The 27,826-nt window shown below is 45.2% G+C and overlaps 1 protein-coding gene across 3 annotated transcripts; it reads right to left on the minus strand.

Moving 5' to 3' along the window:
• Positions 1-1,438: 1,438 nt before the first annotated feature.
• LOC142560116 (pancreatic lipase-related protein 2-like) lies at positions 1,439-26,263 on the minus strand. Of its 3 annotated transcripts, none has more exons than XM_075671940.1 (11): positions 26,157-26,263; positions 25,510-25,627; positions 18,789-19,066; positions 15,623-15,769; positions 13,589-13,697; positions 12,456-12,575; positions 10,034-10,165; positions 8,656-8,916; positions 6,758-6,878; positions 4,368-4,547; positions 1,439-1,704 (listed from the first exon to the last, which is right to left on the minus strand). In XM_075671940.1, the coding sequence occupies exons 2-11, from the start codon at positions 25,610-25,612 to the stop codon at positions 1,617-1,619; spliced, it is 1,539 nt and encodes a 512-aa protein (XP_075528055.1). In that variant the 5' UTR covers positions 25,613-25,627; positions 26,157-26,263; the 3' UTR covers positions 1,439-1,616. The 3 variants fall into 3 exon arrangements, with proteins under 3 accessions (XP_075528055.1, XP_075528057.1, XP_075528056.1); XM_075671942.1 differs by having other exon boundaries at positions 25,510-25,639; XM_075671941.1 differs by lacking the exon at positions 26,157-26,263 and having other exon boundaries at positions 25,510-26,116.
• Positions 26,264-27,826: the final 1,563 nt, after the last annotated feature.

A 27,826-nucleotide genomic window follows, 5' to 3' on the forward strand; every position in this document is an offset into this window, starting at 1 on the left:
GAACGAAGTGAACTGAAATGGGCGCTTAGACATATGCTTTTATCTCAGGAACTCAATCAGAAATAGGTTCTGCTGGGGTAATGCGAAAGTTTCTCCAGGAGGCCTACACTCCGCCTTCTTCTTGAACAACATCATGTAAAAAATATAAAAACGTAGTAGAGATAAGCGATGTTCTTGGAGATTAAAACAATGGACGTCATGGGAAGGTAAATCTAATCGAAAATCGCAGAGGATTAGCAGAGGTCGCAGAGTCTTTTGAGATTGAAAATGAGAGAGAGAGAGAGAGAGAGAGAGAGAGATGTTCCGCAGTCATCTGAAGGCCTCCAACAGGCACCCTTTCTCTGTGCAAAAAATACTTGGACCCTGGCTGTGCCTCAACAAGCGGAGGTTGGCAGTACTGCGAGATTTTCACATAGGCAGCAAATTCATAAATTCTTCGTGAACGCTAGGTATCATATATTTCTAATTTCCTGTACTCTGCTGCTTTTCTTATTGCCATAATCTGCCCTTCTTTTTTCTCTGTGATCTATGGACTTGCTCTGTTGATGTTTTTCTATTTCTGATAGATTTTTAAAGGCTTCTGCATTTTCACTAGCTTTTTTTTTTCTACCTATGATTTTAGGATAGTCGGCCCTACCTTGTGGCTAAAGTTCTCAACTTTTTCACCTTTAATAAAGAAGATTCAGCTGAAGCAATACACGCATAACTTCAAATCACAGAGAATAGCCTTCATTTTGCGTTCGACGTATAGCTGGCTGAAGATGATGAAACATTAATATTTTTAGGACTGCGAGTTGGGAAAGTTGGTAACGATCCATCCTGCAACCCGGCACCATTTACAGGAGGGACGAGCCAGAGCACATGTTCCAAGGACACCGCGTGCCCTGTGTTCTCTTTGCTCGTTCCATTTCTAAATGTCGTCGCAGTACAGCGCCTTTAGTGGCGAATCATTTTTGCCCGCAGAAAACTTAGTTTCACCACATTTCTTACATCTTCACGATCGTGTAAATCGTACAGCATTGGCATGGATTAGGAATTGTAAACTGTAAACGTGCGACTCCGTGCGAGAACTCTTTGTGTAGGAACGTCAGATAAGATAATGAGCGTTAAGTGTTTCGTGTCTAGCATACTTGTAGGAAGCCTTTCCAACCACTCGAACGAATATGCCTTATGCAAAATATCGTGAAAAACAATGAAAGAAGTGAACTCGCTACGTGCCGACACACAACTAGCACAAACACCCAGCCATCTACTTTCCAAACAGTTTCTTCTAGAACACCTTGAGCATGTTAATAAATACAATTATTTTTATCAGTGCTTTCATTTTCGACGCACTACCTTGGCGAGCACAATTGTGCGCCCAGCGTCTGGCGCACATAGCCAGCTTTGTGGTTATGCTGAAAAAAGCGAGGTGGTGTCGAAAGAATGCCACATTAAGCATCAACAAACAGACGATACTGCCGCATTTATTGCCTGTCGTCGAACAGGAGGTCCATGTTAATGTGACGAGTGCTGCAGTGATGGCTGAACTGGGTGAACCAGCCTCATAAGACGAACAGCGATGGGCAGCAGGAGAAAATGCATCGAGAATTGCGTTTCAATAAATTATTGGAATCTCAGCACGGCGACAGGGCTGTTAGCCTCCCGGAAGTCAGTCCGCCCAGAGCTGTGGAGCAGAAAACCATCGTTCGTTCTGTTCTTTGCCTGTGAGAAAAAAAAAAAAAGATTAAGATGATCTGTTGCTTTCGCACACCCGTTTAGAGCAAGCGCCTTTAATCTCGATCGCAGCCGTCTGCGCTTCTCGCGCGGGGCTGCGGGTTTGATGACGGGGCAGATAACGACAAAGTCACGGAGAGTGACCACTGGCCTCAAGCATAGCGATAAGAACAAGCTGAGCACTGTCATGGTTGATCTTATGGTTGTTCTTTTATTCTTTACGCCCGCTCCCGCAGTACCCGGCAAAATATGCTACTTGCACCAATGCAAATTCTGCTCTACACTGTGTGGCTCCAGTTTCTTCGCACCGATGGTCGGCAGCGTTTGAACAAGTATTACACGCCACACCATATAGTTTCTCACTATAGTGAGAAACTGTCTGGGCCACACGGGATCGCTCGCAATCAACGGATAGTGCATGCGCCTGAAGGATGACGTAGGCGTCGTCGGAAGCCATTGCGCGCTTTAGGTGACATTTCATTTTCATTGAACGCCACACCAGTGCTGCTGTCGAAAGGAAGGGAATCTGGTCCATTTGGTAAGTGACGGAATTCAATTATTAAGAAAGGTACTGCAAGTAACTGACTTGTACGTACTGTACTGCCTTCCTCTACCCCTTCAGCTGTTGAATTCTGTTAGCTATATTGCTTGTCAGATTGATAATGGAGTCCGGAGTGCATGGAGTCTGGAGTCCTCTAAGACATTGACAATATTTAGTAGTAATTTAGCACGTAAGGTGGATTTGGTGATGGGTTTGCTTAGTGTCGTGCTTTGAACTACTCGTCTGTTTCTCCACCGTGGTTGCTTAGTGACTTTGCCGTTGAGGTGTTAAACACGAGGGTGCGGAATCAAATCGCGGCCAGGGCGGCCGCATCTTGATGGGTGTCAAATGCAAAAGCGCCCACCTACCGTCCACTAGGTGCCCAATGAAGAACCCCGCGCGGTCAAAATTGTTCCGGAGTCCACTACTACGGCGTGCCTCATAATCCGATCGTGTTCTTGGCACCGAAAATCCCATAATTATTTACTCGTCTGTTTCTTTGAGAATAAATCATGAATGTATATGGCCTGCTCCTATAGGCGGACTGAAAGAGTAATTTTACACGTAAAAAGAACGGTGACGGCGTCTTTCTGCAGATAGCCGAAATGCTCACCCCGAATGTGACCGCACGGAGAGCGTTAATAAGCATGACGGTGCCGCGGTTATTTCCGAAGATACAATGTAACATATCTTTCGCACGGAATCTTTTCAGAAAACGTGTACTTCTGCTTCTACGCTTGATGAAACAAGTCTACTAAATTCAGTGATGGTATTTAACAAGGTGTCTTGAAATTTACCTTCGCGATGCGCAAAGGAACCGGCGTGGATGTAGCAATGAGAAGCCGTTTATACCACGCTCCCTTATCGATGCAACATCCGTGTGAAGTTAGGCCTAGGGACCGATTATTGCAGGAATTTTTTTTATTTTATTATATTTGTTCCTTGTGATTTGCTCGCTCGAAACCACGTCCCCGCTGTGGCCGGGAGTGGCCACTCGGCGAGACGGATGCTGTGATGGACTCGGATGAAAAGAGTCTGTAGACATGTCTTGTACGTGACGTCTTATCTCGCCGGGCTGGTCCTCAAGCATCGCGGCTAGGATGACGTCGCTGTATCATATTCTTTGTCATGGGAAACCTGGTTCAATGTCGTGGAGACGTGGTCGGGAAGCTGCTGGCGTCTTTGCCAGAACCACGTTGGAACCGACACAATCACCGCCCGAGACGCTATGTGCACTAAATTCAGGCCATCCGTATTTCGCAGAGTTCCATTTCATTTTCGATTCCTTGTATCATTGATCGAGACGGGCGATGATACATTAATTAAGCGGGTGAAACGCGTCCTCACAAAATATGACTCCAGTGCCTGTATTTTACGACACAATAAGTCATTTTTATTCTTCTTACTCCGTGTCATGCCAAGTAGTAGATCCCAGCAATAAGGGCACATGTGAGCAAACAGCGAAAAATGAGTACAATGAGAAGAAGTGTTTGTTGAAAAATTTCCGATAGAGCCCATCTCACGATGACGGCCGTGTAGTGACACACCGTATTGTCATCATTGCCGAAACGCGTCACGTATGAGCCATGCACTGCAGGCCGGCTCCTCTCCGGCGCTTCCCTCTTGACCGGCTGCGCCATCTAGCAGCACGCTCGTCAACTCGCCCCTCCTTTTGCGTGGCCTCCGAGATTGCAGCGGTGACGCGTCGGCGCGTGCTAACACACAGTCATTCCCTCGCTGCTCATTCGTGGCGCAACGTTAAAGGGTCAGACTGCTGTATTTGCGGAACCTCAATGACGTGCTTTCAATTACGCCCAGCAGCGGAGAAATTTCAAAGGCGTTTCCTTTAATTAAATAAATTTAAAATAATCTATATAAGTATGCAAATCGCAATAAAATGATAAAATACAGTGCCAGCTTTTCAACAACACGCTGGTTTGCATGGTATAGTGATTGGACCATGGTGCAAACCGCGTCCATACCGTGCATCTGCCTGTCGGTGCTGTAGCCCAGCCACGACCGCTATACATTCTGGAGTAGTAGGTTACTCAGCCGAATAACACGACAGGTTTAGCACAGTTCGATATACCGATGAGTTCGCAATACTCACTGCCTGCTCGTTGGCTTGTTCATGGGCATGATTTTGACTTTCCACAAGTGCATCTTGGCTGAGAAAATGCTGAGTAGGCTGTTGCTCTTGTACGTGATAAATGCTTTCTTGATGTCTCCGACGTGTACCGGTGTCTTAGCCACGAAGCTGTACTTAGCCTTCGGGTACAGCGTGACAGTGCTGAAAAAAGAAAATTCATCCGAGAGGTTAGCAGTAAAATATCGGCTCATCCGTTCGACATGTGTAATCAGCTGTGCTATCGTTCTAGTTTCTCTTTTAACCTTTTCAGTTATCTTTGAGATTGCCTGAGCCACATAGCTAATACTAATTCTTGAGCTGAATAACTCGGAGATGTCCACGGTACAATCTCTCGAGAAGCCGAAAAACGTAATTTTCTAATTAACAAAATTAACACAAGTGTGAAACGGTGTAGTAAACGTCTGTGTGAACATGTGTATTGTTATCGGAGTCACAGAGCGCGCGCGCGTATGTGTTTATCCCACTTTAGGCCCTTCCAAAGCTTCTGACTGATACGATGCAAGCTGTAAGAGGGGCCCCACTTTTCGAAAACGACTTTATGACGTGCATTTGTTTGCAGAGTTCGATGTATGCAGAGTAAGGAGTTTCCGGACGGATCCTGTGAATTTAGTGACGTCTGCTGCCGGGCTAGTTGGTACATGGCTTTTAGAAATGGCTCTGGCGCAAAAATAAGGCACGGACAACAGAATAAAAGACACGGACAGGCGAACTGTCCGCACTGTCACACTGTTTATACGCCTGTCCGTGTATTTTATTCTGTTGCCCGCGCCTTATTTTTGCGCCTAAAACCATTTCTAAAATCTTGTGAATCCATCGACGCGACTAGACTTCATGCTTGCAATATTCAAGCGCAGTTACTTATAAGTGTGGGAGATTTAAGAAACACTTGAAAGAGTGGAGCCTCATTAAAGGGGGGAAACGGGACGAATTGGTGATGCGCTCATAAAAGTGTGGCAGGGCTACAGAAAACGTGAGTCAAGGAAACCAGCACAACTGCTGACAACCCCAATTAACCATCTTATTCAAAATACGAGAGCAGGTAAAAAAAAAAAAAAGAGGAAGGCAACATGTCATCAGGGAGGCGAGTACTCTTCACAAGCATATCACCCTGTACGCCCATGCTGGTGATACACTAAAATTCTTTTTCGCCCAGAGGGAGAAAAAAATGTAGTGGTTGACGCTGGAAAGAGGGAGAGAGAAAAGGAAGGCGTTATAGCCAGCCGTCTATTACTCGGACATCCGAAAAATATCATTTATACCTCACCAGTACATGTAAGACGATGAGCAAAACGAGAACAAGGTAAAAGCGGTAACCAATTCGTTTCGACAACTGGGCTTGTCTTTTTCAATTCCAGTACACGCAGTGTTCCGTGGGTCTAATTTATGTGAAGCGCAACCACGTTCTTGTGGGTTTCTCGCGTTTTATTTATTTTTATTTTTCTGTATATATGTAATTGCCTAACATTTTTCATTCTTTCGGCCTTTGCGCGGTCTTTAAGTTGTTCTCGAGCTTATTTGTGGACCATTAGAGTTAGAAAATGGGTGCCTAAAAAACGGAAGCGCAGTCGAAGACGGCAGAAAATGAGGTCGGGTGACGAAATTAGGAAATTTGCAGGCGCAAGTTGGAATATGCTCGCGAAAGGCAGGGGTGATTGGAGATCGCTGGGAGACGAATTCGTCCTGCAGCGGACATAAAAATAGGCTGATGATTGTGATGATGATCGCATCGTTTGAACAAAAATTGACTCTTTGAGTGTCGGCGCTTGACCATTTCATCCCGACTTGTACCGTCGTCTTGGAAGCTGGAACACCAGCAGGAAACTCGTCGGAAATTACTTCTATGCGCACTGGCCCAGGTGCTAAGCAGCTGGTACTTTCACTGACGTACAAGTAATGCGTTAGAAGAGTACAGACATGATGTTTCTGATTTGCCTTCCTCTCATTCCCCCCACTCCCCTCCCCCAAAAAATGAACTAGTGGGAAGGACCAGAGCTGCCTAAGTTCAATGCTTTTTTACACGACCCATCTTCAGTTCGTATATACTCGGGAACTGCACGCATCATGACGTCATAATGCATTCGTGCGATCCGTTCGCGCTAACAATAGTATGAATTTAAAATATCCTATAATGTTTTCTCCAGTTTCGTACTTCATAAATATGATCCATTTACGCGCAGGAAATGTGCGGTCGTGTTTCTGCGGCTTCGAAAACATGTGTCGGTACTCCGTCGCAGTGTGGCTGTTCTCTGTTTGGGCAGTAGATTGGACAGTAGGTTTGGCATGTTCAAGCCGTCCAGCAGTGTAGAAGTGCTATAAGCGCTAAGTGCGATGTGGGAATTAGTATAACGTACCCTCTGTTGACTTTCATATCGCAACTGTCCCTCGTTCCTTCGAGATTGAGAATCAAGTCACCGCTTGCAGCGGAAGCGCCCGGATTGTTGAACATCTCGACGTTCACCAGGTAGTGGAATACTGCGTAAAGTAGGAGAACCATGGTTACTATTCTGAACAGTTGTCAAACTTCACCGTGTGTATGAGTGGCTATGTCGTTGCGCTGCCGGGTACGAGGTCACGGGTTGGAATCCTGAGAGCGGCGACTTCGTTTGCGATGGGAACGGAATGCCAAAACGTTGATTTACTTAGATTAAGGCACGTTAAAGAACCGCAGGTGGGCAAATTAATCTAGAACCCTCCACTGCGGCATCCCTTATAGTCTCCTGCTGAGCTTTGGAACGTCAAGCCTTTACGTTCGGTCCCACTTTCGTAACGCAAGAAAAATATAAAAATAAAAAGAACGATGGATACTTCAAAAAATAAGATAGATTTACAAACACAAGTGCAAAAAGATTGTGTCGGGTACGGGCACGAGCACCAAAAAGCACAGTCCAGTAACTATAGGAGGGTCACAGGAGTGAAGGAGTCCACATGAGTCTCTTGAAATATGGATATAAGGATTATAGCGATTGTTTCATGAGAATCTGAAAAAAAAAGAAAGAAACACGAAGGATCGTGATATGCACAGGCAACAACCGAACATCATTAAAGTATGATAAAAGCGCACGGGAAGGTTATCACCAAGCTTTTCATGGTTTTATAAGAAAATACCGGAGTTCCCCATAATTGATTTAATGATTGATGGCAAAAGAAATGCGGATGACTGAGATACTCGCGTTTTGTTAACTGTAGATGCACTTTAAACTGTCTATATACTGTGCATGCATCGCGCGTGAAATCCAGTGTTATTTAGTTATTTATTTATTTATCTATAAATACTGCGATCGTATATAACATCTTAGTGGCGTGGTAAACAAATAAGTACAAAACAAGTATTATTTATGAAAGCATCTGTGAAAACGTGCCTAAATAAAAGACATGAAGGCGAGAGAGATGCAACATTCGTGCTTTGGAAGTTCTGATGCTCTTTTGAGACAAATAAAACAAAAAGGGATGAAAGTATTACGTGGGAATTTATGCCCTTCTTTCCAGACAAGTGGTCACTAAAAGCAACAACAAATCAGTCCAGGCTACCGAATTTTTTTTTTCAGAACTCTCATTGGATTTCTCCGGCGGGAGAGCGAGAAGAGCCGAGGTCAACATTTTCTGCCTTGAATTTCGCGCGCAAATAGCAGCGCCGGTACGTCAGCGTGACATCATGAATTTTCAACCTATTTTTCTCGCATTTGGGTGGTTCTTGCGCACAAAAAGTTCTCAGAATATGCTCCGTTGAGATTTCTTTACAATGCAGTGTAATTTTTGTTACCAGGTACATCATGTATTTTGACGGTTAGATGCTGACGAAATACATGACGTCACACTGAACTATTGGCATCCACGGGCGGCGAACATCACCATAGCGTCGCTACTCACGATAAAAGTAACGATAAGAGTGACGTGACTGCTGTTCCAGAAACACGCATTATCGATACATCCGCGCTCAATATTTTGCTTAGTGCCCGTTGAAAGAATTAGGAGTTAAGCCTATCTGTAACACAAAAATGGCGTCGCTGCCTGTGCTTCTTATTGCTCTTTCTGTACCACGAAGCCTCGTCTAGTGGTAGCCGTTTTGTTGCTCTAAAAGCAAGAAGCCTAGCTTATTGGTTAGGCTTTAAGGAACACAGTCTTCAAGCCCAGTATATATAGGTTGCAGCGCCTGTATACAGCCGTTGAATGCGGATGACGATGGCGAGGTCGCTAGGCATAGGGTAAGAGTTAGGCCTAACTAGGCCTGCTCTCTTCCACGTGTGCTCACGGCAGAACGGGGGCTCCCTGTTCGTCCCCGTGAACATGCGCACCGAGCGGCTGTCGTTCTTGAAGCGCTTCCAGCCGTCTGAGTGTATGCCCATGCGCGCGCACTTGGAGCCGTCGCGGCCGCAGTCCGAGCAGCGGCCCTTCTCGAACATCTCGTACGAGGAGCAGGCGAAAGCGAGCGACGTGCAGTGCACGTCGGTGATGGACTCGATGACGTAGTCGATCGCCCTCTGGTGGTGGCAAATGCCGATGGCGCGGGCGCCTGCGGGGAGCGAAACGTTGTTGTTTTTTTTTCTGCCAACGTGACACCGTGCGGTGTCGCTTATTGTAAGCCGGTTGCCACTTTATTGAATTCGCTCTGTCGTTTCCGTAATTCTATAGTCCCATACCACAGCATGCTCTAGAACGTCCTTCCACTCAGCCCTCCAACTCGAGTCCCCCTTCGAAACGGACACCTGCCCTGCTTGATTTATTGAGGTTTTATTACATATATCGCTATCTAGCTTTTTTCCTATCTGATTTTTCATATTAACTTTAGCATTTAAGACGTATATCACTAAATATACTGTACTGGTACTTACACTTGCAATGACCCCGGTCCTGTCATTGTCTCCCCTGCTTTTCTACCACGAGTGCTCTAATCGTCTCTTACTTACCTCGACTGCTGACTAATTAATCCTTCCATCTTGCGCTAATTTGCTTGTTTAGCTTTGCAGTGATGTTTTCCTTTTAACAGACCATTTATTCTGTCTAGGGCACACAAATACCTCATTAGCTTTTACAGCGATGCTATTAGCCTCTCGGTGGTCGGCATTTCTCGTGTCAGTCCGTGAAAAAAAATTATCGTCGTCATCAATGGCTCATCCTCCTCGTGATGCAGAGGCTACAAGCACTCAGCGAAGTGAAGCGAACAGTGCATACATTCATTGGAATCTCGCATACGGCATACAGAACAGCTTACGTTTCAATAATGAACAAGCTCAAAACAAGCATCCGAACCATCAATAAAGCATTGCATACCCCCCCCCCCCCCTTTAACAGTTGTAGTGGTGGCTTCGCAACAGCTTCGCTGGACATCCATTTTCGAAGGGCTGGCATGGCAAGTCAATTTCTTTCTTTTCCTTTTCCGTAACTTCTGTTTTTTTCTAACAACTGTTTATTTTGCATTTGCATGCCTGTTAATTTCAGTGTCCTGCGTAATTTCAGTGCCCTGTTGGGCCTACACATCGTTGTGCGTAGTTTTTGTGGAGTGCCTTACCTCTTCCAATATTCCCTAAATATTTCACAGAATCTCCAGCTATGCATGAACTCGCTAGCTTCGCTGCCCCACACGAGTCCAGAGCAGAACTTATCGGGTTATATTTGGAGGCAGGGCTCACCATTGACCAGACCTTCTGTGACGAACTTGAACACTCTCGTACTGAACTCGCATCCGGGCATCTTGATGCCTCCGTTGGGGTAGAAGTCCACGTGACCAGCGGGATCGTACATTCCGAGCCCTTCTCCTTTCACTATTGAGAGGAAGAAACGGTATATAATGTAAATATGCTGTTGACAATGGAGATGAAAGCAGGGAATATGACTCAACCAGACATGTTAAACCAGATGCACTTAAGGAGGAAGAAGGTTTAAAGTGAGCATATCCAAAGAAAGAAATAAAGAAACAAGAGAAAACACTAACTGTGCGCGCTGCGAAGGCTGACACATTAATTCATAAACTGCAGAAGAAGACAAGGGTCTCTATTAGCAAAAAAAAAAGCAATTGTAAGTCACGAATATCAGCACAAAGAACATTTATCCACATATAGTGTAAATACATGTTGCAAATGATCGACTCCCAGACACTTTATTCACTCTAACTGCATGTGCTCACTGAAGTCAGAAGGCGCCCTCCATTCGCTAAATTAAGCAGCTTAGCGACCATGTCGCTGTGCTGCTGAGCTCGAGGTCGCGGGTTCAATCCCGGACACGGCGGTTACATTTCGGGCGGAACGAAATGCAAGAAAATCGGCCCTGTACTTAGATTTACGTTCACCTTGAAGAAACCCGGGCTATCAAAATTATTCAGGAGACCCCCCCCCCCCCCCCTCACTACGTGGTGCCTTGTAATCAAGTCGTAGCTACGGCATGTAAAACTGCAGAGCTTTAGAATCCCCCCCCCCCTCCCGTGTTCCTCACCCTTTCCCGCGCAGCAACTTGGTACTGCACGGTGCAAAAAGCCTGTAATCTGACAGGCATATCGCTTCAACACACACGCGCCTCTTCTACATGTGCAGTTCTTGTCTAGAGTGCTCAACTGCCAGAGTAGGCACTTTTTTTTTGCCAGTTGTCGATAAGCTACCTTGTCCCCGTCCTGTCGACCACAGCGGTTATTTCATCAGCGATGCGATTACAGTTGCGAAACTATGGATACCAACTTCGAAGGAGGCACTTTTCAGCTAAAATTGGAAACGACGGGCCGCCGCCGCAGCGTTCCCGTTAATTAGTGAAGGAATGCGATAGATACCATATCTCACGTAAGGGAGTTGTGAGGATCATGAGAGCTGAAGCGTTACATTTCGTTTTCACCACGGCAAAGCAGGATTCTGCAAGGCTTGGAGACCTACACTGTAGATGCGTCGGGTTTGAGGTGTAGCGCGGCGTGTCTGTTCTGCGCGACCCCTGATCACAGGGTACTCTCTTGAATAGCTTTGTATCCGAACGAGCGCGGGAACTTGATAACGCTGCGCCGTACTGTTGTATAGTGCACGCAGACTGTATTGCAGCGTTACCCGCCGTGGTTGCTCAGTGGCTATGGTGTTGGGCTGCTGAGCACGAGGTCGCGGGATCGAATCCCGGCCACGGCGGCCGCATTTCGATGGGGGCGAAAACACCCGTGTGCTTAGATTTAGGTGCACGTTAAAGAACCCCAGGTGGTCAAAATTTCCGGAGTCCTCCACTACGGCGTGCCTCATAATCAGAAAGTGGTTTTGGCACGTAAAACCCCAAATATTATTATTGCAGCGTTACTGGATTCTGACGGCTGTGATGTGGCTTAAGGGATATAAATGTCGTGAGTTGACTCACTTCGCAGGCTCCCCACTGAGTTGAATACCGAGAGCGACAGCTTTATTTTATAATATTTTGTTATTGGTTAGAAAATTTCGGTGAGTAGGGGTATACACCGTATGTCCCATGTAACCTGAGTCAAACTTCAAATATACGCAAATGCCACGTAGCTGGACAAAACCAAGGCATTGTTGTTTGCTGTCGCTTGGAGATACTCAGATTATTTTTAGCATTCCGCCTAAATGTATTTTTAGTATTAATTAATTATTCATCTTCACAGATATAGTCAGATGAAAAGTGTCAGCGTGGAAATCGTAGACAAACACGAAAAACTTCCGATACAGCTTTCTGTTGCTCCATACATGCTTCATAAAATTTTTTTTCCAAGGATCGAAGAAGCCAGCGAATACATGAAAAATTGAATAAACTATGGGGTTTTACGTGCCAAAACCCCTTTCTGATTATGAGGCACGCCGTAGTGGAGCACTCCGGAAATTTTGGCCACCTGGGGTTCTTTAACGTGCACAAATCTAAGTACCACGGGTGTTTTCGCATTTCGCCACCATCTAATTAAATGCGGCCGCCGTGGCCGGGATTCGATCCCGCGACCTCGTGCTCAGCAGCCCAATACATGAAAAATTGCCACGCGACTGGCCGCTCGAAGCATTATGAGTACGCATAAATTTGAAATGTATAAATTTTGTCTCTTGCAGTGACAAAGCTATTGCATCTCTCGCTTATCGCCCAGCTTACGTATGTCGAGGACAAACGAGGCGCCGTCGGTATGGACGACATCTACGAACTCGGCGTCGGTAGGATCAAGGCGGACTTCCTTCGGCATCTTCTGGAAGTACGGCTCGGCTGGGTCCAGACCTGCAGCCAACCACGGTGAAACACGGCTGCAGCGTAGGCAAGTCGGAAGCGAGCTAATAATGTCGTAAACGGACAACTAACCAGACCACCAATATCTCTCCAGCAATCGGGCTACGTGTTCGATATATGTTCGTCAGGATGACGGTAGCGCGAGTATAAAAACAAACGCGGGTACAGTAGCCGAGTAGAGTGCGTACTTATATGGTGCTAGAGCATATCTACTTTAGAGAATTGGTCAAGATTTAGATATAAAAAAAAATTGTTACGCTATGTGCAATGAAAATGAACTAGAATCTAAGAATAAGTATCGTATCAGTAAAAGAAAAAGAAAATTTGGGAAGTTTTAAAATAACCAGAATAAAAAAAATGAAACAGAAACACGGAAACAAATCCTACTATCACCCGCAAAAAAAAAAAAGAGGGGGGGGTGAGGGCGAGGTGTGTTGTTGGTTAAAGCATTGAAGCCGCACGAAGCCCGATACAAAATCCTCATTATGAGTAAACGTTCGCGTCGCGTCACTGCAAGGCTACGCGGTTAGTAATCCCAGTTGAGATGCGGACAGGGAGGTGGAGTTGCGCAGACCACGTAGTACGCAGTGCAAGTGAACTGTGGTCACTATAGTGACCACAGTTCAGAGTAACGGAATATGTCCTAAAAGATTTGAAATGCAGTCTGTGGCACTAGAGGATAAGTTGACTTGATAAGATTAGGAAATTCGCTGGCATTGAAGGAAGTCGTACGACAAAGTAAAGGAGTAATTTTTAAGGGCCGGGAGAGGTCGATGTCCTGGCAGTGCACATTTGAAGTCCCATCTGCGTTTGTTTTCAGTAAGTTATCTACTCACCGTTGCTAGGTCACCCTGATGGACTTCGCGTACTGCAATCGGTCTTACGGATTCCGGTCAGGTCTGAGATTTAGTGGCTTGCCGTTGTTTTCACGTTGCTCTCGTCGCCTTGGAGCTCACGACTTCTCAAGGAGGATCATGGTAAAATCAAGAGAAATGTTTTCTTGCCTGTGATTCGTCCGAGACTAGGGATTCGTTCACCGGCATAGCCGGCAACGTGGGCACCCAGGCTGTGGCCGAGTATGTGGAACGATTCCGGTTTTGCGCCGAAGAGGGCCTGTGGAATAGAACCATAGAGCCTTGCTTAAGATGAAAAAAACCGTTTTGCTGCTGTAGTTGCAAAGTATACATTGTGCTGGGCTATCCGAATGCACCTAGATAGTGAAACGATGAATTTATGCGGTCTCGTTTTGGTCCAAGAACAAAAAAAAATAATTTCTGGTGCTGTAATTAGTAATTATCAATAGCGCTGGCACATGGTCAGGCATCGAAGTGAACAAATAACGATTTGCGGGGCCTGATTTCCTTAATCTCAATAGAATGAACAAGAAAAAAAAAAAAGAAAGACGCAAGAATACATTTTAGCAGGGACGCGAAGTATCTTCGCAGATACATCATTAGGAAAGTCCTACGTAGATTGCCACGAAAACTTCCATAAGTGAACGCTTTAGTTGTATCTTGCTGATAAGGTTATCATGTCCTGAATTTCGCGCATAAATTAATATTTAGTTTAAGCTATATAACCATTATCACTAGAAACCCTGCATAACTAACTAATCCAGCAAATCATATCGGCAGAATTCCGCAATGTGAAGCAAAGTTCATGGAAAGAAAAAAAATTGTCATCCACCCGAATGTAGCAGGAAGCCACAAATGCAATCAACGCAAATTCCCTGAGCATGAGGATTTTCCCCTCAACTACGAAACTTTCTCTCTGAGGAACCCGCACAGATTTCCTTCGTAACTACGTGCTACAATCGCGAGGACGACAATTATTCATTTCAACTAATCCTAATCATCGGAACGCGAGATATCGAAATTATCCTTCACAGCTTCTCATCGTGGAGAGATCTTTATCATCATAGGGTACTCACCCTGGATTTTATCTCAGAGACAGCGCGAGATCCTGTTTTGATTTGACGCATTCATTAAGTTCGCAAAGTCCATCCACTGCGGCTGAAGAGGGTCACCGCCTCAAGTTCACCCGATAGAAATGATGTGTTGAAAAGATGTCCCTGTAATTCTGTTCTCTGCAGTCTGTACACAAGAATTGCTGGGGAGAGATTGGGATTGTTATGCAACAAGAATTAAAGCAATGAATCATGATCATGGTTGTGGTCGTGCTAGACAAATGTGTTGCTTTAGATGAATTAATGCTGGTAAGAGGAAGATTTAGCTAGGGACCAACTCCAATTTCCCTATTCAAGTACACGTAAAACGAAAGAAAAAAAAAAGCTTTTATGAGGCAACCGTGTGACTGATTTAAATAAAATTTGTTGAATTTGAGAGAGACCGTTATAATCTACTGATTCTAAGAAGCAGAATATCTATTTAAAGATTGAAGGTATAAATAAAATTGCCGAATTATAAAATGTTAGAAGAATAGAAGCGGGATGTTAAAGAATCCGTTACGGAACACGAAAATTAGATATCGCCGTTACGTAAACTGCATCAGTTAAAGCAACTAAAGCTGACAAATTTTACAAACGAATTTACAGCTTACGTGAGATTTTTACACTGTTTAAGAGTGTTTCGCAAAAGTGCTACGTAAAATTGGGGTATACCTCAAAGTGGTGTATAGTATATCCATTTTGTCCCCTTTAAATGTATCATTGGGTGCAGTTTACGTAATTGTGATATCGTTTTTTATTACTGAGTTATTGACTTATGAAATTGATCCTTGAGTGCTTTTCTTAATTTGGCATTTGCGCAATTTTTGTAAAAACATGCGTGGCCTAAATCGGAAATCTACTTCCTACAGTCTTTTAAATGGCACTCTAATGCCTTTAAAAGCTACTGTTTATTTTAAATACCACAATATAATCAAAATTGCTGTAGTGGTTGTCGAGAAATACGATTTCCTTTTTTTATCTCGTGGCATTCAGTTAGGAGCCCCCGAGCTACTAACGGCGAGAAACTTATTCAATCTGAATAACTTTTCCTCAAGACACGGATGCGTTGCGCCCATGTTTCGCTCCGTACCTGAAGTTTCTTGATGAACACAGCGATTTCGGCTCCCACCAGTCTCGTGTTGGCTGTAGCCTGCGTGTACGGAAGACCGTTGCCTCCGCGCCAATCGACGATGACGATGTTGTAGTCTCCGACCAGTAGGAAGGCTGTTTTCATGTCCTTTAGCGAAAAAACGAAACAATGAATGAGAAATTACCATAACCACGTACAGCTTTATCCCACTGCTGACGTTGCATAAAGGAAACAATTGATATAACGAATAAGGGCGGCTGTTTACGAAGCAACTAATGACAAATGGGGAGCTAAGCGCCAGGACGGGCGAGAGCGATAATTCGGTGACAGCGAAAGTTCCAAGCTTGGTCGTGGAGAACTCCTGCGATTACATATAGATGAAACTAGAGAGCTAATTGCTTCGTACAGGTCCCGTTAGGGGGGAGGGGGGAAAGGAGGGTGGATAACTATCTTCGGTACCGGCATTCCAGCGCTTCAAAAATATATCTGCCCCGCGAAGAGAACTAATTGATTTTCTCTAGCCAGAATTCTTGACATAATCAACTGGAACCTATATAGACCCCTAGTTTTGAATAGATGCCGAGAGGCCTTCCATATCTGACAAATATCGCTAAACTTGCATGAGACCTGAGTGAAATTCATCGAGTAAATAGGCTGTATTCAACAAGGCGGTAATCTATCTATCTATCTATCTATCTATCTATCTATCTATCTATCTATCTATCTATCTATCTATCTATCTATCTATCTATCTATCTATCTATCTATCTATCTATCTATCTATCTATCTATCTATCTATCTATCTATCTATCTATCTATCTATCTATCTATCTATCTATCTATCTATCTATCTATCTATCTATCTATCTATCTATCTATCTATCTATCTATCTATCTATCTATCTATCTATCTATCTATCTATCTATCTATCTATCTATCAAATGTTAAACATGTCACTGAAGAGGAGCATTAATTGGAGCTGTATTAGTAAAGTACGTTTTTTTCAGTATACAAACGACCACGCTTGCGTGAGAGGGTAATGCCAGAAGACGCAAGAATGAAAGATGTGTAGAGACGCCGCCTTGATTTTACCGCACCGGCTCACTGTGGCGTCTTGCATTTTACAATGCCTATTTGGGTGTACTCGATTGGTTAACAAAACTCCCGCCCAACTTCAACCAGAGAGCCCACGACGCTGCGCGCGCGCTTACCGACCGCGTCGTCAACCCCGGGCAGCCGCGTCTCGATGAGTTGGAGGCGAGCAGGGGCGCCCCAGTAACTTCCAACAAAATCACTAAACACTTTTACTTGAGACGACGTCTCTTTCCGCCCCCGCACTCCAAACCAAACAGGCCGCAGGCGCTAACGCTACGCTTGTTGGAAACACATACCTATCCGAACCCCGCCACCTTACACATCATCTACCCGGACGTCTACGCCGACGATGCGTGCCCATCGTGCGGGGTCACGGCGACACTCGCACACGTGGTCTGGAAGTGCAGAGACGCTCCGCCCGACTCTACCTCCGACAAGTGGGAGAAGAGACTACGAAGCCCGCTGTCTGTGGTATTTGTTTCCTTGTGTCCTCGTCTTTTTCGCGCTGTTTCACCTCAGTTCTAAGTTCGAAGCCCGCTCCTACGAGACCAGCAATGGTCCAGCAGGCTCGCGCAGCGGCCGCCAGGTATACTCCCTGTCGGTCCCTGCGTGGGAGACGCCCACTGCGCGCTGACGTGCGTCTTGCGTGACCTTTATTAAAGTTTGTCCAATCCAATCTACTGTATTCTAATGGAACTAAAGACTCGGTCTTGAGAGCTTCGTGAAGTTTTCCTGCGTCAAAACGGGGCGAGTGCGAGAAAATGGGATTGAAATTTGTAACATCACACTTACGCTTCGGCGTTGCAGTTAGAGCGCCACACTCAAGAAGAGAAAGTTTGGCCCTCATTTTCCACCGCAACACTCAACCCTTTCCAGTCAGCTGGACGAATATTCTGCGTCAACGAGTTCCCCGCGTAAGAACAAACCACGGCAAGCAGAGCCTACAATTTATATCACCTGTTCCCTCAACTGATGCCTCCCGCGATGTTTATGCTTTGCCTGCGCAGGTTACTTGAAGCTATATTTTATGAAAAGCATCAATTAATACTATAAGAATTTTTGTATAAATTGTTAGAAAATTATTCCCTGATACAGTAGCGGAATGGAACAGGCTGCCTGATCCCGTTGTACAGGCCACGACACTGAGCGCATTTTCGGTTGGTGCTAGTGGCGTTATATTCAGTGGCAATGTGCCGTGGTTTTTTGTCTTATGTCCATTTATTAACAATGCCCAGCTGGTTGGTTCTGTTTGGGAGCCATGCGCATTAGTATCACCTCGGATCTGAATGTGTCCCACTTGTCAAGCTGATAATCTGTGTATCTAGGTATCTGTACTTTTTTCTTTCTATTTGGTCTCCGACAACATGGTCATTCCTACAATTTAAGTACGCTTCTTTTCTTCCACTTCCGTAATAGCCTCAGTAATGAGCCTGACAGTAATAAAATTGAATGAAACAAAAAGTACACATAATAGTATCCGATTTGCTATTTTACTCTCGTGCGTGCTTTTGTCCGACACCTTTCATCGCCCAATGTTTCGCCTCATAACTTGAGTTTTTGATGGTTGACATGTGGTTATTTCGGCAGCGAATGCATAGCCAGAACCAGCGTGCTCCTGCTGTGGAATGTTTCTTACTAGTTTTATAGGCCCAAGACGTTCTTAAGCTACATTACTGTAGCTTTTCGTCTGGGATCTATTCCGTTGTTGACCGGGGAGAAAAGAGATAATTGATTGATTTATTCATTCATTCTGTAGTGATAAATATGGGCGCCAGCAAAAGCAGTGGAAGAAGACTTTTGCTGGTGCACGCTACGCTTGGCCGTTGACCAGACCGTTTTCGCGTCTCTTGATTCCTGTGATAAAATACATGTATAACTAATGTTTCTTGAAATACACTCATAACGGGAACATAAAGATGCTGTGTTAGTCTACACCAATCTATAATACTGTTCTTTACAGTGTACCCAATGAAACCGTGAAAGCAGCCAATATTGCACAAGGTTATTCTTGTACCAATCAAAGCGACTACCACTCGTCCGGTGGGCGTGAAGTCAAAATGACCGCGTACCTTGAGCCACGATCCGAAGAAAATGGTATCAAGCCAACCATGCGTGATGATCTTGGTCGGCAGGCTGGCATTGAAGTAGCTGCGGCTGATCTGTTCCACGGTGGAGTTCCATGTGAGGAAATCTTCCTGCGTCGGGTTCTGGCGCGTGAACACCAGAAACTGCGTGTTTACCACCTTTCGTTCCTCTGGAAAGAAGTTCATGGGCCGGTACAGCGGGTGGTAGAACACGCCGCCGACGCTGATGCAGCCCAGCTCGTCGTAACATCGCCAAGACTTGTCTGCGGTGGCAAAAATGATAAATAAGGATCATCATCATCGTGATTATCATTATCATCTCGTTATCATCATCAGTCTGTTTATGGCCACTGCAGGACGAAGGCCTCCGCCAGCGATTTCCGACCTCATTCTATGCCGGCTGGTTTCATCCCACCACGTAGTTATCTGCCATCCGCAACAGAGCTTCCCTTCTAATAATGTTAACTGCAAAAGAAAAAAAAATTGACGAGCTTTGTGACGTTACGCGCCTCTGCGCTTTCGGCAAGAGTCCCAGGAGACTACTGGACGATCCAGTACAGGTGGCAAAGAGTGCATGTGTGACTTTCTGGGCCGCAATTCTGTAGCGATGTCTTCCGCTCGATTCTATGCCATTCTCATCATCCGCTCTTCATAGTCGGCTTATCCCAACTGATAACGCGGGTCGGGGTAGTGCACCGCTCCGAACACCGATGACGAAGCGCGAAAAAGAATAGCATCGAAAAAAGCACCGATAGAAAACTGCGGCACCGTAGTTGCAAGTGAGCTTGATATCCCAACGATATTTTCTTTCCTTTTTTTTCTCTTTTTTCTTCCTTTTATCCCCTTCTTCCAGTTCAGGGTAGCCAACCGGACCTGCATATCTTCAACCTACCTGTATTTAATTTATTTTTGCTTTTTTTTAAAGCGTTAGCTTTTCCTACCGCGTTGCTCAGTTTCACGCCGTTGGCGCAATGCGCAGCGAGCTAGGGGTAAGAGTGCGAGAGAGGCGCCAGAGGGTTCTTCCCCTGGTGGAAGGGCACGGCAAGCCGCGTCCACCGATGAGAGAGGAGTGTCCGATGAAGTGTCGTAAAGCTCGCTTTCCGTAACACCAGCAGACGGTGTTGACCTCCGCGTATCACGGGCGGTGAGACCCCCCCCCCCCCCCCCCCGATGGCGTCTGGGGAATCCTAGTATTGTCATGCCGTGTAAAAGATGTGTTATGTTATAATATCATGGCGTGGGCAGCTTTAGCGCTGGTGCCTCTCTCGGTGCGCTGCTGTGCTCCCGGTTGCGCCTGTGCATGCTTGGAAAGCTGGCGAGCACTCGATCATCGGAGTGAAGCGCAGTAGTTTAAACTGAAACAATTTACAATGAAACTGAAACTTTTCAATGGAATATCACGGAGAAAGCAGGACCTTCCGACCCCCCCAAGCAATCCGGCGTGTTCGATATCCGGAGCGAGAATGCCTGGCCCGCACTACAGCTAGCGCAGAAGCATTCGCGTTGCACCCTCATGCGAGTCTTTTTGACAACATCAATAGCGAATCCCATGTTTGGCAAGTGGAGCTCTTTGAATAAATCGGGGAAATTGCGTTGCCGTATCTGCAGACGCAAGTTTCACTGAGTGAAAATATGGCCTCGATAAAAGGAAGCTCCTTGCAAGCTTCTGGCCTTGTACTGTTGGGAGCATTGAACATCTCTAATGCAGAGCTGTTGCCACACAAAAAAAAAAAATGACGAATGGGCAAGTGCCCAAATGAAAAAGAAAAATAATTAAATATCAAATAAATAACGTAGGGTGACTAACGAAACAACGACCGCAATGTAACTTCACTGTAAACACCACAGCGATTCTATAAGAGACGCTCGGGCGGAGCAACTGCCGGCATTGATCGCCAGACTAAACCCACCTGTTGCTACAACTCACCACCGCCACCTCAACGGCGCAAGTTGATAAAGAAAGCACACAATGACTAATTGAATTGCATGATAGATAACATCAATGCGATGCGCACCTTCTGTATTCTTAAACGAAGCTTACACAAACCAAGAAAATTAAAGAATTTATTATAAAAATGAATGAATTATTGAGCTGGAAGGCTCCGTGCAAATTAAGCCTGGGCCCTGACCAAGAAAGACGAAGTACACCACCACGTCTGTTGGGTTCCTTCGAGTACGCCTGCCTCTGTACATCGGCTGTAGCTAACATAGTAGCCTCTCCTTATCTACAACACTTATCATACGTCAAGATATGTTCCTACAATACCTCCGCCGACGACAATGTAACTTGCATGCGGAACAGGCAATATTTACGTTAGGTTATCTTACAAGGTCATGCTGTTGTGGCCATGTCGGAGAAAACGCTCTCGTCTTCGTATGCGATTACAACGGACCAACAACTGCTCGTGTGTCGTGCTATTCGTTTTATCTATATAGTGTGACTATCATGCCCCGTGCCACTTCCAGACAGGTATGCGCGAAGTGCTATCGACGGTGCGACAAGATGTGGTCGAAAGAGGACAGCGTCGTGAAAGTCTCTAACCGGACGTGTGGTTGTCTTACACGCCCTACTGCAATCTTCCCCTAAATCTCGCGTAACGTTTTGCAAAGCCTCTGTGTTGGAAATAAAAGCTGCAACTGTTTCGTCCAATTTGTGCAGCAGTGACAGCGACAGGATAACGATGATGGTAGTGGTGGTGTCAGAGTTAGCTATATTACATTAAGCGTAGTAGTAGTTGTAGTGTCTCGTGCAGTATAGCTTGTTAAAAGGAATGGCAACTGCAGGCGAATAATAAGCTTCGAACAACCAAGGCTTTTCTTTCGTTCTAATTCTCTGAGCACTTGATTATACAATGGCAAAGTTTCAACATTAAAAAAAAATATTCGGCCGGTGAAATATTCGGAAAGACCGATCGTTAACTCGATACGGGGTCTCGCAGAGCTGTACTAGAGTTCTCAACTACGGGACTACACTCTCGGCTGTAATGTTCGTGCTCTGTGTGTGATGTGGTGCGTTTTGGCATGGCCGCGGTTGTGATGCACCTTCTTTTTTTTCCCTTCTTTCTCCTTCTTATTCTCTTTCTCTCGGTAGTGTTGATGCGAAGCACTTTTCGCTAAGGCCAGCTAGTTTTTGGCGTGTATCTCGGTGTTTTCATGGACCGATCTCAAAGATAGTGCAGCCTAAAAAAACATTTGCCACTGGGGCCACTGGATGTGTACCACGGGGTATGTACCCCTAAGTATGTACCACTAAGTATGTGTCCCTATTCATCGCAACACTTTGAAGCCAACTAATTAGTGCGCCACTTGGTGTGAACCACTCTTCCATGAACCTCTTTGACGCCAACTTGGGTCAGTGGGTATCACAACAACCAACAGAACCTAAGTACTGACATCCACATAGATGCCAACTGGAGTTGAGCCTGCATGCCTGGATTTTTTATATGTATGCTGACGGGATGAATATCGATAATTGTGGTAATGCTCATCACTCGATGTCGCAGGCTTACTTCAGCGTCCTTCACATTGTAGCTTTTTTATTATTGCATCGCGCGCCTCAATGTGCACCGCCAGCAATGCTTGGGGAAGCGATCGATGCCACTCTTGGTGATTCCGAAGTAGTAATGACCTAGTCTGAATCTCATAGTTATACTATTACTTTGCACGCACTGGTTGAATGAAAAAAGAAATGTACACATATTTACACGTATTGTAGGAACATATCTTGACATATGATAAGCGGGCTAATATTCCTATTTTGTGCAGCTTGTTTTGCTATGTTCAACGAAGCAATAAAACGTTTAAAGAAAGCTTTCTTGGCACTGTTATTTGGAGCATCAGCTTCAAATGGAAAAGGTTGAACCATCATCGTCTGTGTTCGTGTTCACGTTTAGCGTGTGTGTCCTCATTTCTGCAGCGCTGGTTTTCAATCATGCAAGATATATAACAGACAAACTGCCTCCTTTTGTTCAATCCTGTATGTTAAAAATTGTTGGCGTCACTTAATTACGACAGTTATCAGACAATTCCTGCGCCAAGTTTTACGGCGGTAGTGTTGGCCGCCAGTGGCGCCTAGAGGGTTGTTGTAACGGCACACACACTGTAAAACATGCGTCACTGGCCTGAGAAATAAGCTCCACCAAACACTTTACGAGGTATCCTGACGAGAAACCTTCATAAACACGCTGAGGAGAAACTAAACGGACAAAAATGAGACGGCGACTACATGAATTTGTGACTGCTGCTGCGTGCGTTTCCTGCTTAGTACTAGCATGTCTCGGTCTGCGTTAGCCAGTTTTACACAAGCACGTTTCGACAATCATAGCCTAATTCCGCTTAAGAAACTTCCTATGAAAACTCAGTTCTTTCTCTTCACATCGGAGGCTTCCGCAAAATATTTTCATCGCCTTCGATTGCCAAGCACTTGCATGGCTACACTGAAACCACGTGGCTCTGTAGATCGGAGCTCGTATTAGCAAAACGTTCTTACGCTAGAAAGGTTCGTAAGTGAAAATACCAGCCAAAAGTGATGCTCGACATACTATTAGAACGTAGTCCGAAATTGTCTCCATAACATAAGCTGCCCACAGAAGATTCATTCACATTTAAGATATTGCGCTTCGATTGTGTATGGTGACTAGAGGAAGGTCTGCTGAAATTTTTGGGCAGACTGTCGAATGCCGATTTTTCTAAGATTCTCATTTGCAAAATTCATATGACTGTCACAATCGTTTAAGCAGACATTTTGAATAGCGTAGTCATTATTGCGGTTTTCTGTACTCTACTGTTATACGCATATTTTTTTCCAATGTATTTACATTTGGAGCTGAATGCAGAATTCGCGTGGACCATCCAACATCTGTGAATGCGCATAGGCACAGATGTAATGTTGAACCATTAGTCGAACGTTTTACGCGAGAGCTTTAGAGCTTTGGTAGAGTGCTTGAATTTCCCTTGCCCTAACATTTCGTTCATAATGCTGAAAGTAAAACAAAGATTGTTTCCCCTTACCAGCGCAATATAAAACGCGACACAATTAAGAGGTGCAGGCACCACAAGCGCTGAAACAGAAACGACATGCCCCAGGTTTGTTATTTGTGTCTCATATTATTTTGTGGTAGTAACATAAATCCAGAATGTAGCTGCAGCAACAAGCGTTCCTAACAGAATTACTGGCAGTTACTGAAACATGCTGTTTCTATATTTGTAGCTCGCTTGCATTGTTCCGTGCTTTCCTGTCTCTGTTATCTCCAATTCACGGTCGAATAAACACAGCCTTTGTTCTGCGGCGCACAGGCAATGTCGCAATTCCATTCGGCACAAAAATATTTACATACGCACTGATAGAACACCTAGCTCTCACATCTAGATCAAATACAAAACTAGGAAAGCAACTGTTCAATGAAAGGAAAAACTGGTTCTCTAGTATGAACAGAACTATAGGTACTTGTAGACAACACTAGATATATACATATGCATATAAATGTACAGAGAAAAAAAACAGTAACCCCGTATAAAAACCTAATCTAAACATCAGCACTGATTTCAACACCAAGTGCGTCCACATTCAAACAATGTTATCAGCTGGGCATCCTTAAGGGACTTCATGGATTCACGCGCAGCTTTCAGAAGCAACAGGTGCTTCTGAGTTACGGAATACCGCAGGCTCGAAACACTGCCGCAAGAAATGCCAATTTGTAATTTGCATTACATAGTGGCGATAACATATCGCACGAGCGGTTTTCTATAAGATATTTTTTTGGAACCCCTCTGGACTTAGCTGACCATGGCTCTTGCTGTTGCTGTTGTCGTTTCAGATGGCTCACATACAGTACAACACGCATGCACATAACTATAATCGACTTATTTACACATAGCTGTCCGTACTTAACCCTACTGTTGCCCCTGTGGCCGGCTCTGTCACCTACGCAATTACGCAAATGAAATGTCTTAAGTGCAACAAATATACACCATCATGTGAATAATGCCTTTACTAAACTTCTGTGCCTTTTCTCGTGGTGTTTCGCATGTCTACGCCGTCTGCTTCTTGCGTTTTAAGATACGAAAACGCTGTCAAATTTGTGACGTCACGGAGAGATGGTGCGGAAACTTCAAGGCGGTTTCGCCATCAGTCTTTCATTGTTGCATTTTTTTCTGGCTTACCAAGCGCCTCTCGTTGTAAGAGCGGCTTTATTTCTATCATAATAGCGTAATTATTTATTCATACAGCTCAAATTATTTTTATCTTTAGTGTCTCTTCAAGGCCTTCTAGTTTATTACATCACTGCGTATGAGTCGCGAAAGTCACTGCACGCTAAAGCTTTTGAATTCTATGCTATGTGCCAAGGCTTCGCGCGAATTCAGGGCCCCTATGCACGGAAGGCCGTCGCGCAGGAAATGTTCGTAAGAGCGTATTCCAGCCAATCGCAATGCTGGACACGTTATTTGTGAAGGCGGGCAACCAATGACAAAGAACACTTACGAACAAAGAAGCTTTGCGAATTAGGCCCCAGATCTTTCGCAGGTGCCATGTCCCGTAAACTTTTGTGGCCAACTGTACGCTCCCGCTTATGAGGAAGCAAGCAGAGTACATGGACTGCCAGCGTACAAGTACTGTCGAATACAGTGGAACATTAGGCAAGAAGTTACTCCTGCATAAAGGAGTTGGCAAATTGACCCTGATGTACAGGGAGCGTCTGAAACTCACCTTTGACCTGAGGTTGCTCAGACGAGCTTTCTTCAACCGTGCGATGTAGGGTGGCAGCAAACGCTAGCAGTGCGCACAGAGCGGCTCCTCGAAGCCGATGCATGACGCGTTTCCAAAACTGCGAAAAGAACTACGAGCGTGAGTTGTTAGTGTGTAATCAACAGCTATGAATATTTTTTTTCACGCCAGCTCCGTTGTACAGCCTCCCGAGGGGTTCACTGAACTGTTCCGGCAGAAACTAGCAACACCTCTCTTCGTCAAAGTTCGTATATATACTGAGGCGAGAAATGTTTTGGCGAACACGCTTTAAACATCGGTCCATGGCAGCAACAACAACGCTGATATGTACGCATCTGAGCCGTGTAATGTTCTCATGCTCGACGCGATACGCGTCCGTGTGACATCTAGCAGCACTCGAGACAACAGCGAGATACAAGAAGCGGAGAAAACTGCTAACGGGCCAGCACTCTGCATATGTACTCGCGATACTCCTGACCGATCTTGCTTGCCCTTCGCAGCGGCGAACCGTTAGACCCGCATTGATAATGAACCCGTTGGGCACGGACTCGGAATATGGAGACGCCTTCTGGAAGAAAAAGGTCATTGCCCTTTAAGCGGGTACGTGCCTGTACGCATGGTTTCGTTACCTCGGGCGACAACTTGGGATCCACACCGCAAGACCCGGATCAGTTGGTCCTCCGTGCGTTTGCTGGAATGGTGTAAACAATGCGACCTTACGATGTCTAACGGGCACTGTTCTCACCTGACGCAAGTTATCGTCGCGTTATCTAGACGGGCACGTGGCGGCGTCAAATCACGCGAACCGTGCTGATAAGATAGGAGCCGCTTTGTTACTTCGTCGTACAGTTATGCCAAGCAGGTACTCTGCCCACGTTTATTTGCTCATGCACAGTAGTCCGCGTTTCATCATTGCACTTTCTCCACTAACACCTGACTTTTGCGGCATTGACCGCATACTTTTCTGATTCCCCGCTTGTAGAACAAACGAGTTTGGAGGATGGCTTGCGCGTATAAACTTGAAAAGAAGTCACAGTCAGCGTAATGAACCAATGAATGTAAATGGTTCATGCAATGTTTGATAGAGAACAATATGTCAGGCCTTATTCCAAATCAAACGGAAGGGAATGATGTCCTAGTTGACAAGAAGAAAGAACCTAGAGAAGTGTAGTTTCTTAGGTCATATAGTGCATAGAAGCATAGGCGGAAAGTTTTCATTTAACTTGGGAAGGGGGGGGGAGGGGGGGGGCTTCCGAATCCTACTCGTATATGCCTATATATATCCTTTAATAACAGTTGCACTTGAAGATACTTCGTGTGATCTCGAAGAATTGTTCACCGAACTGATTGATGGCCTTATATAATTATTTACACGACTTCATGATAGGGGACAGTTTAATTTCACAGACTGAGTCCTCTAGCGCCACCAAGAGACTGGCGTTTCTCGGTGCTGTAATCTTCCTTGGTATAAATTGTGTTATACTTGATTATCACTAATACTGTTTTGCCTTTCCGGCGAAACTGTTGCCTTTTTCTATTGTTATTTTACTGTGAGTCCAATATAAGCGTTGTTCCGCACGACTGATGTTGATTCTGATTTCGAGCGAATCCGGCTCGGCTTCATTTCGGTTAACAAGTGAATTATACATATTCATGATCTCTGCATGCAAGTGGCGATGTTTCCATCCGTAATAAATGTTGTAAATTATTAGACTTTTTTTTCATGAGTCGTTAGCATTGCCTACTGGACAGAGTTACACGTGTGTTTAACGATTTCCACGGGGCTTTTTTAAAAAGGCACACTTTGCCGCAAGCGCTTTGCGAGCTGGAAACTAACGAGAAGGCAAAATAATTTGTTCGCGACTGGACCGCAGTTGCAGAACTCGGGGAGGTACGGCGCAGGTCGCACGCAGACAAGTAGATGCACTGGTTATTAATGAGCAAATGGCTACACGACGCCACAGAGAACATTAATTTACAGCAGGTATAATGAGAAACACGTCGAAGTTCTCGTAAAAACCTGCTAAAAGCTTCTGAGATTTTGCGTGCCATAACCACGATATGATTATCGGGCACGCCGTAGCGTGGGACTGCGGAATAATTGTGACCACCTGAGGTACCTTAACGTGCATCTACACCCAAGTACACGAGCATTCTTTGCATTTCGCTCGCACCGAAATGTGAGCGCCGCGTCTGGGAGCAAACCCACGACCTCGAGCTGAGCAGCTCAGCACCATAGCCGATAAGCTGCCACGGCGGGTAAACCTAGTAGTGCAACTCCCAAAATATAAATGCCTGG

Source organism: Dermacentor variabilis, chromosome 10 (genome assembly GCF_050947875.1).
Source record: "Dermacentor variabilis isolate Ectoservices chromosome 10, ASM5094787v1, whole genome shotgun sequence".
Taxonomy (NCBI): domain Eukaryota; kingdom Metazoa; phylum Arthropoda; class Arachnida; order Ixodida; family Ixodidae; genus Dermacentor; species Dermacentor variabilis.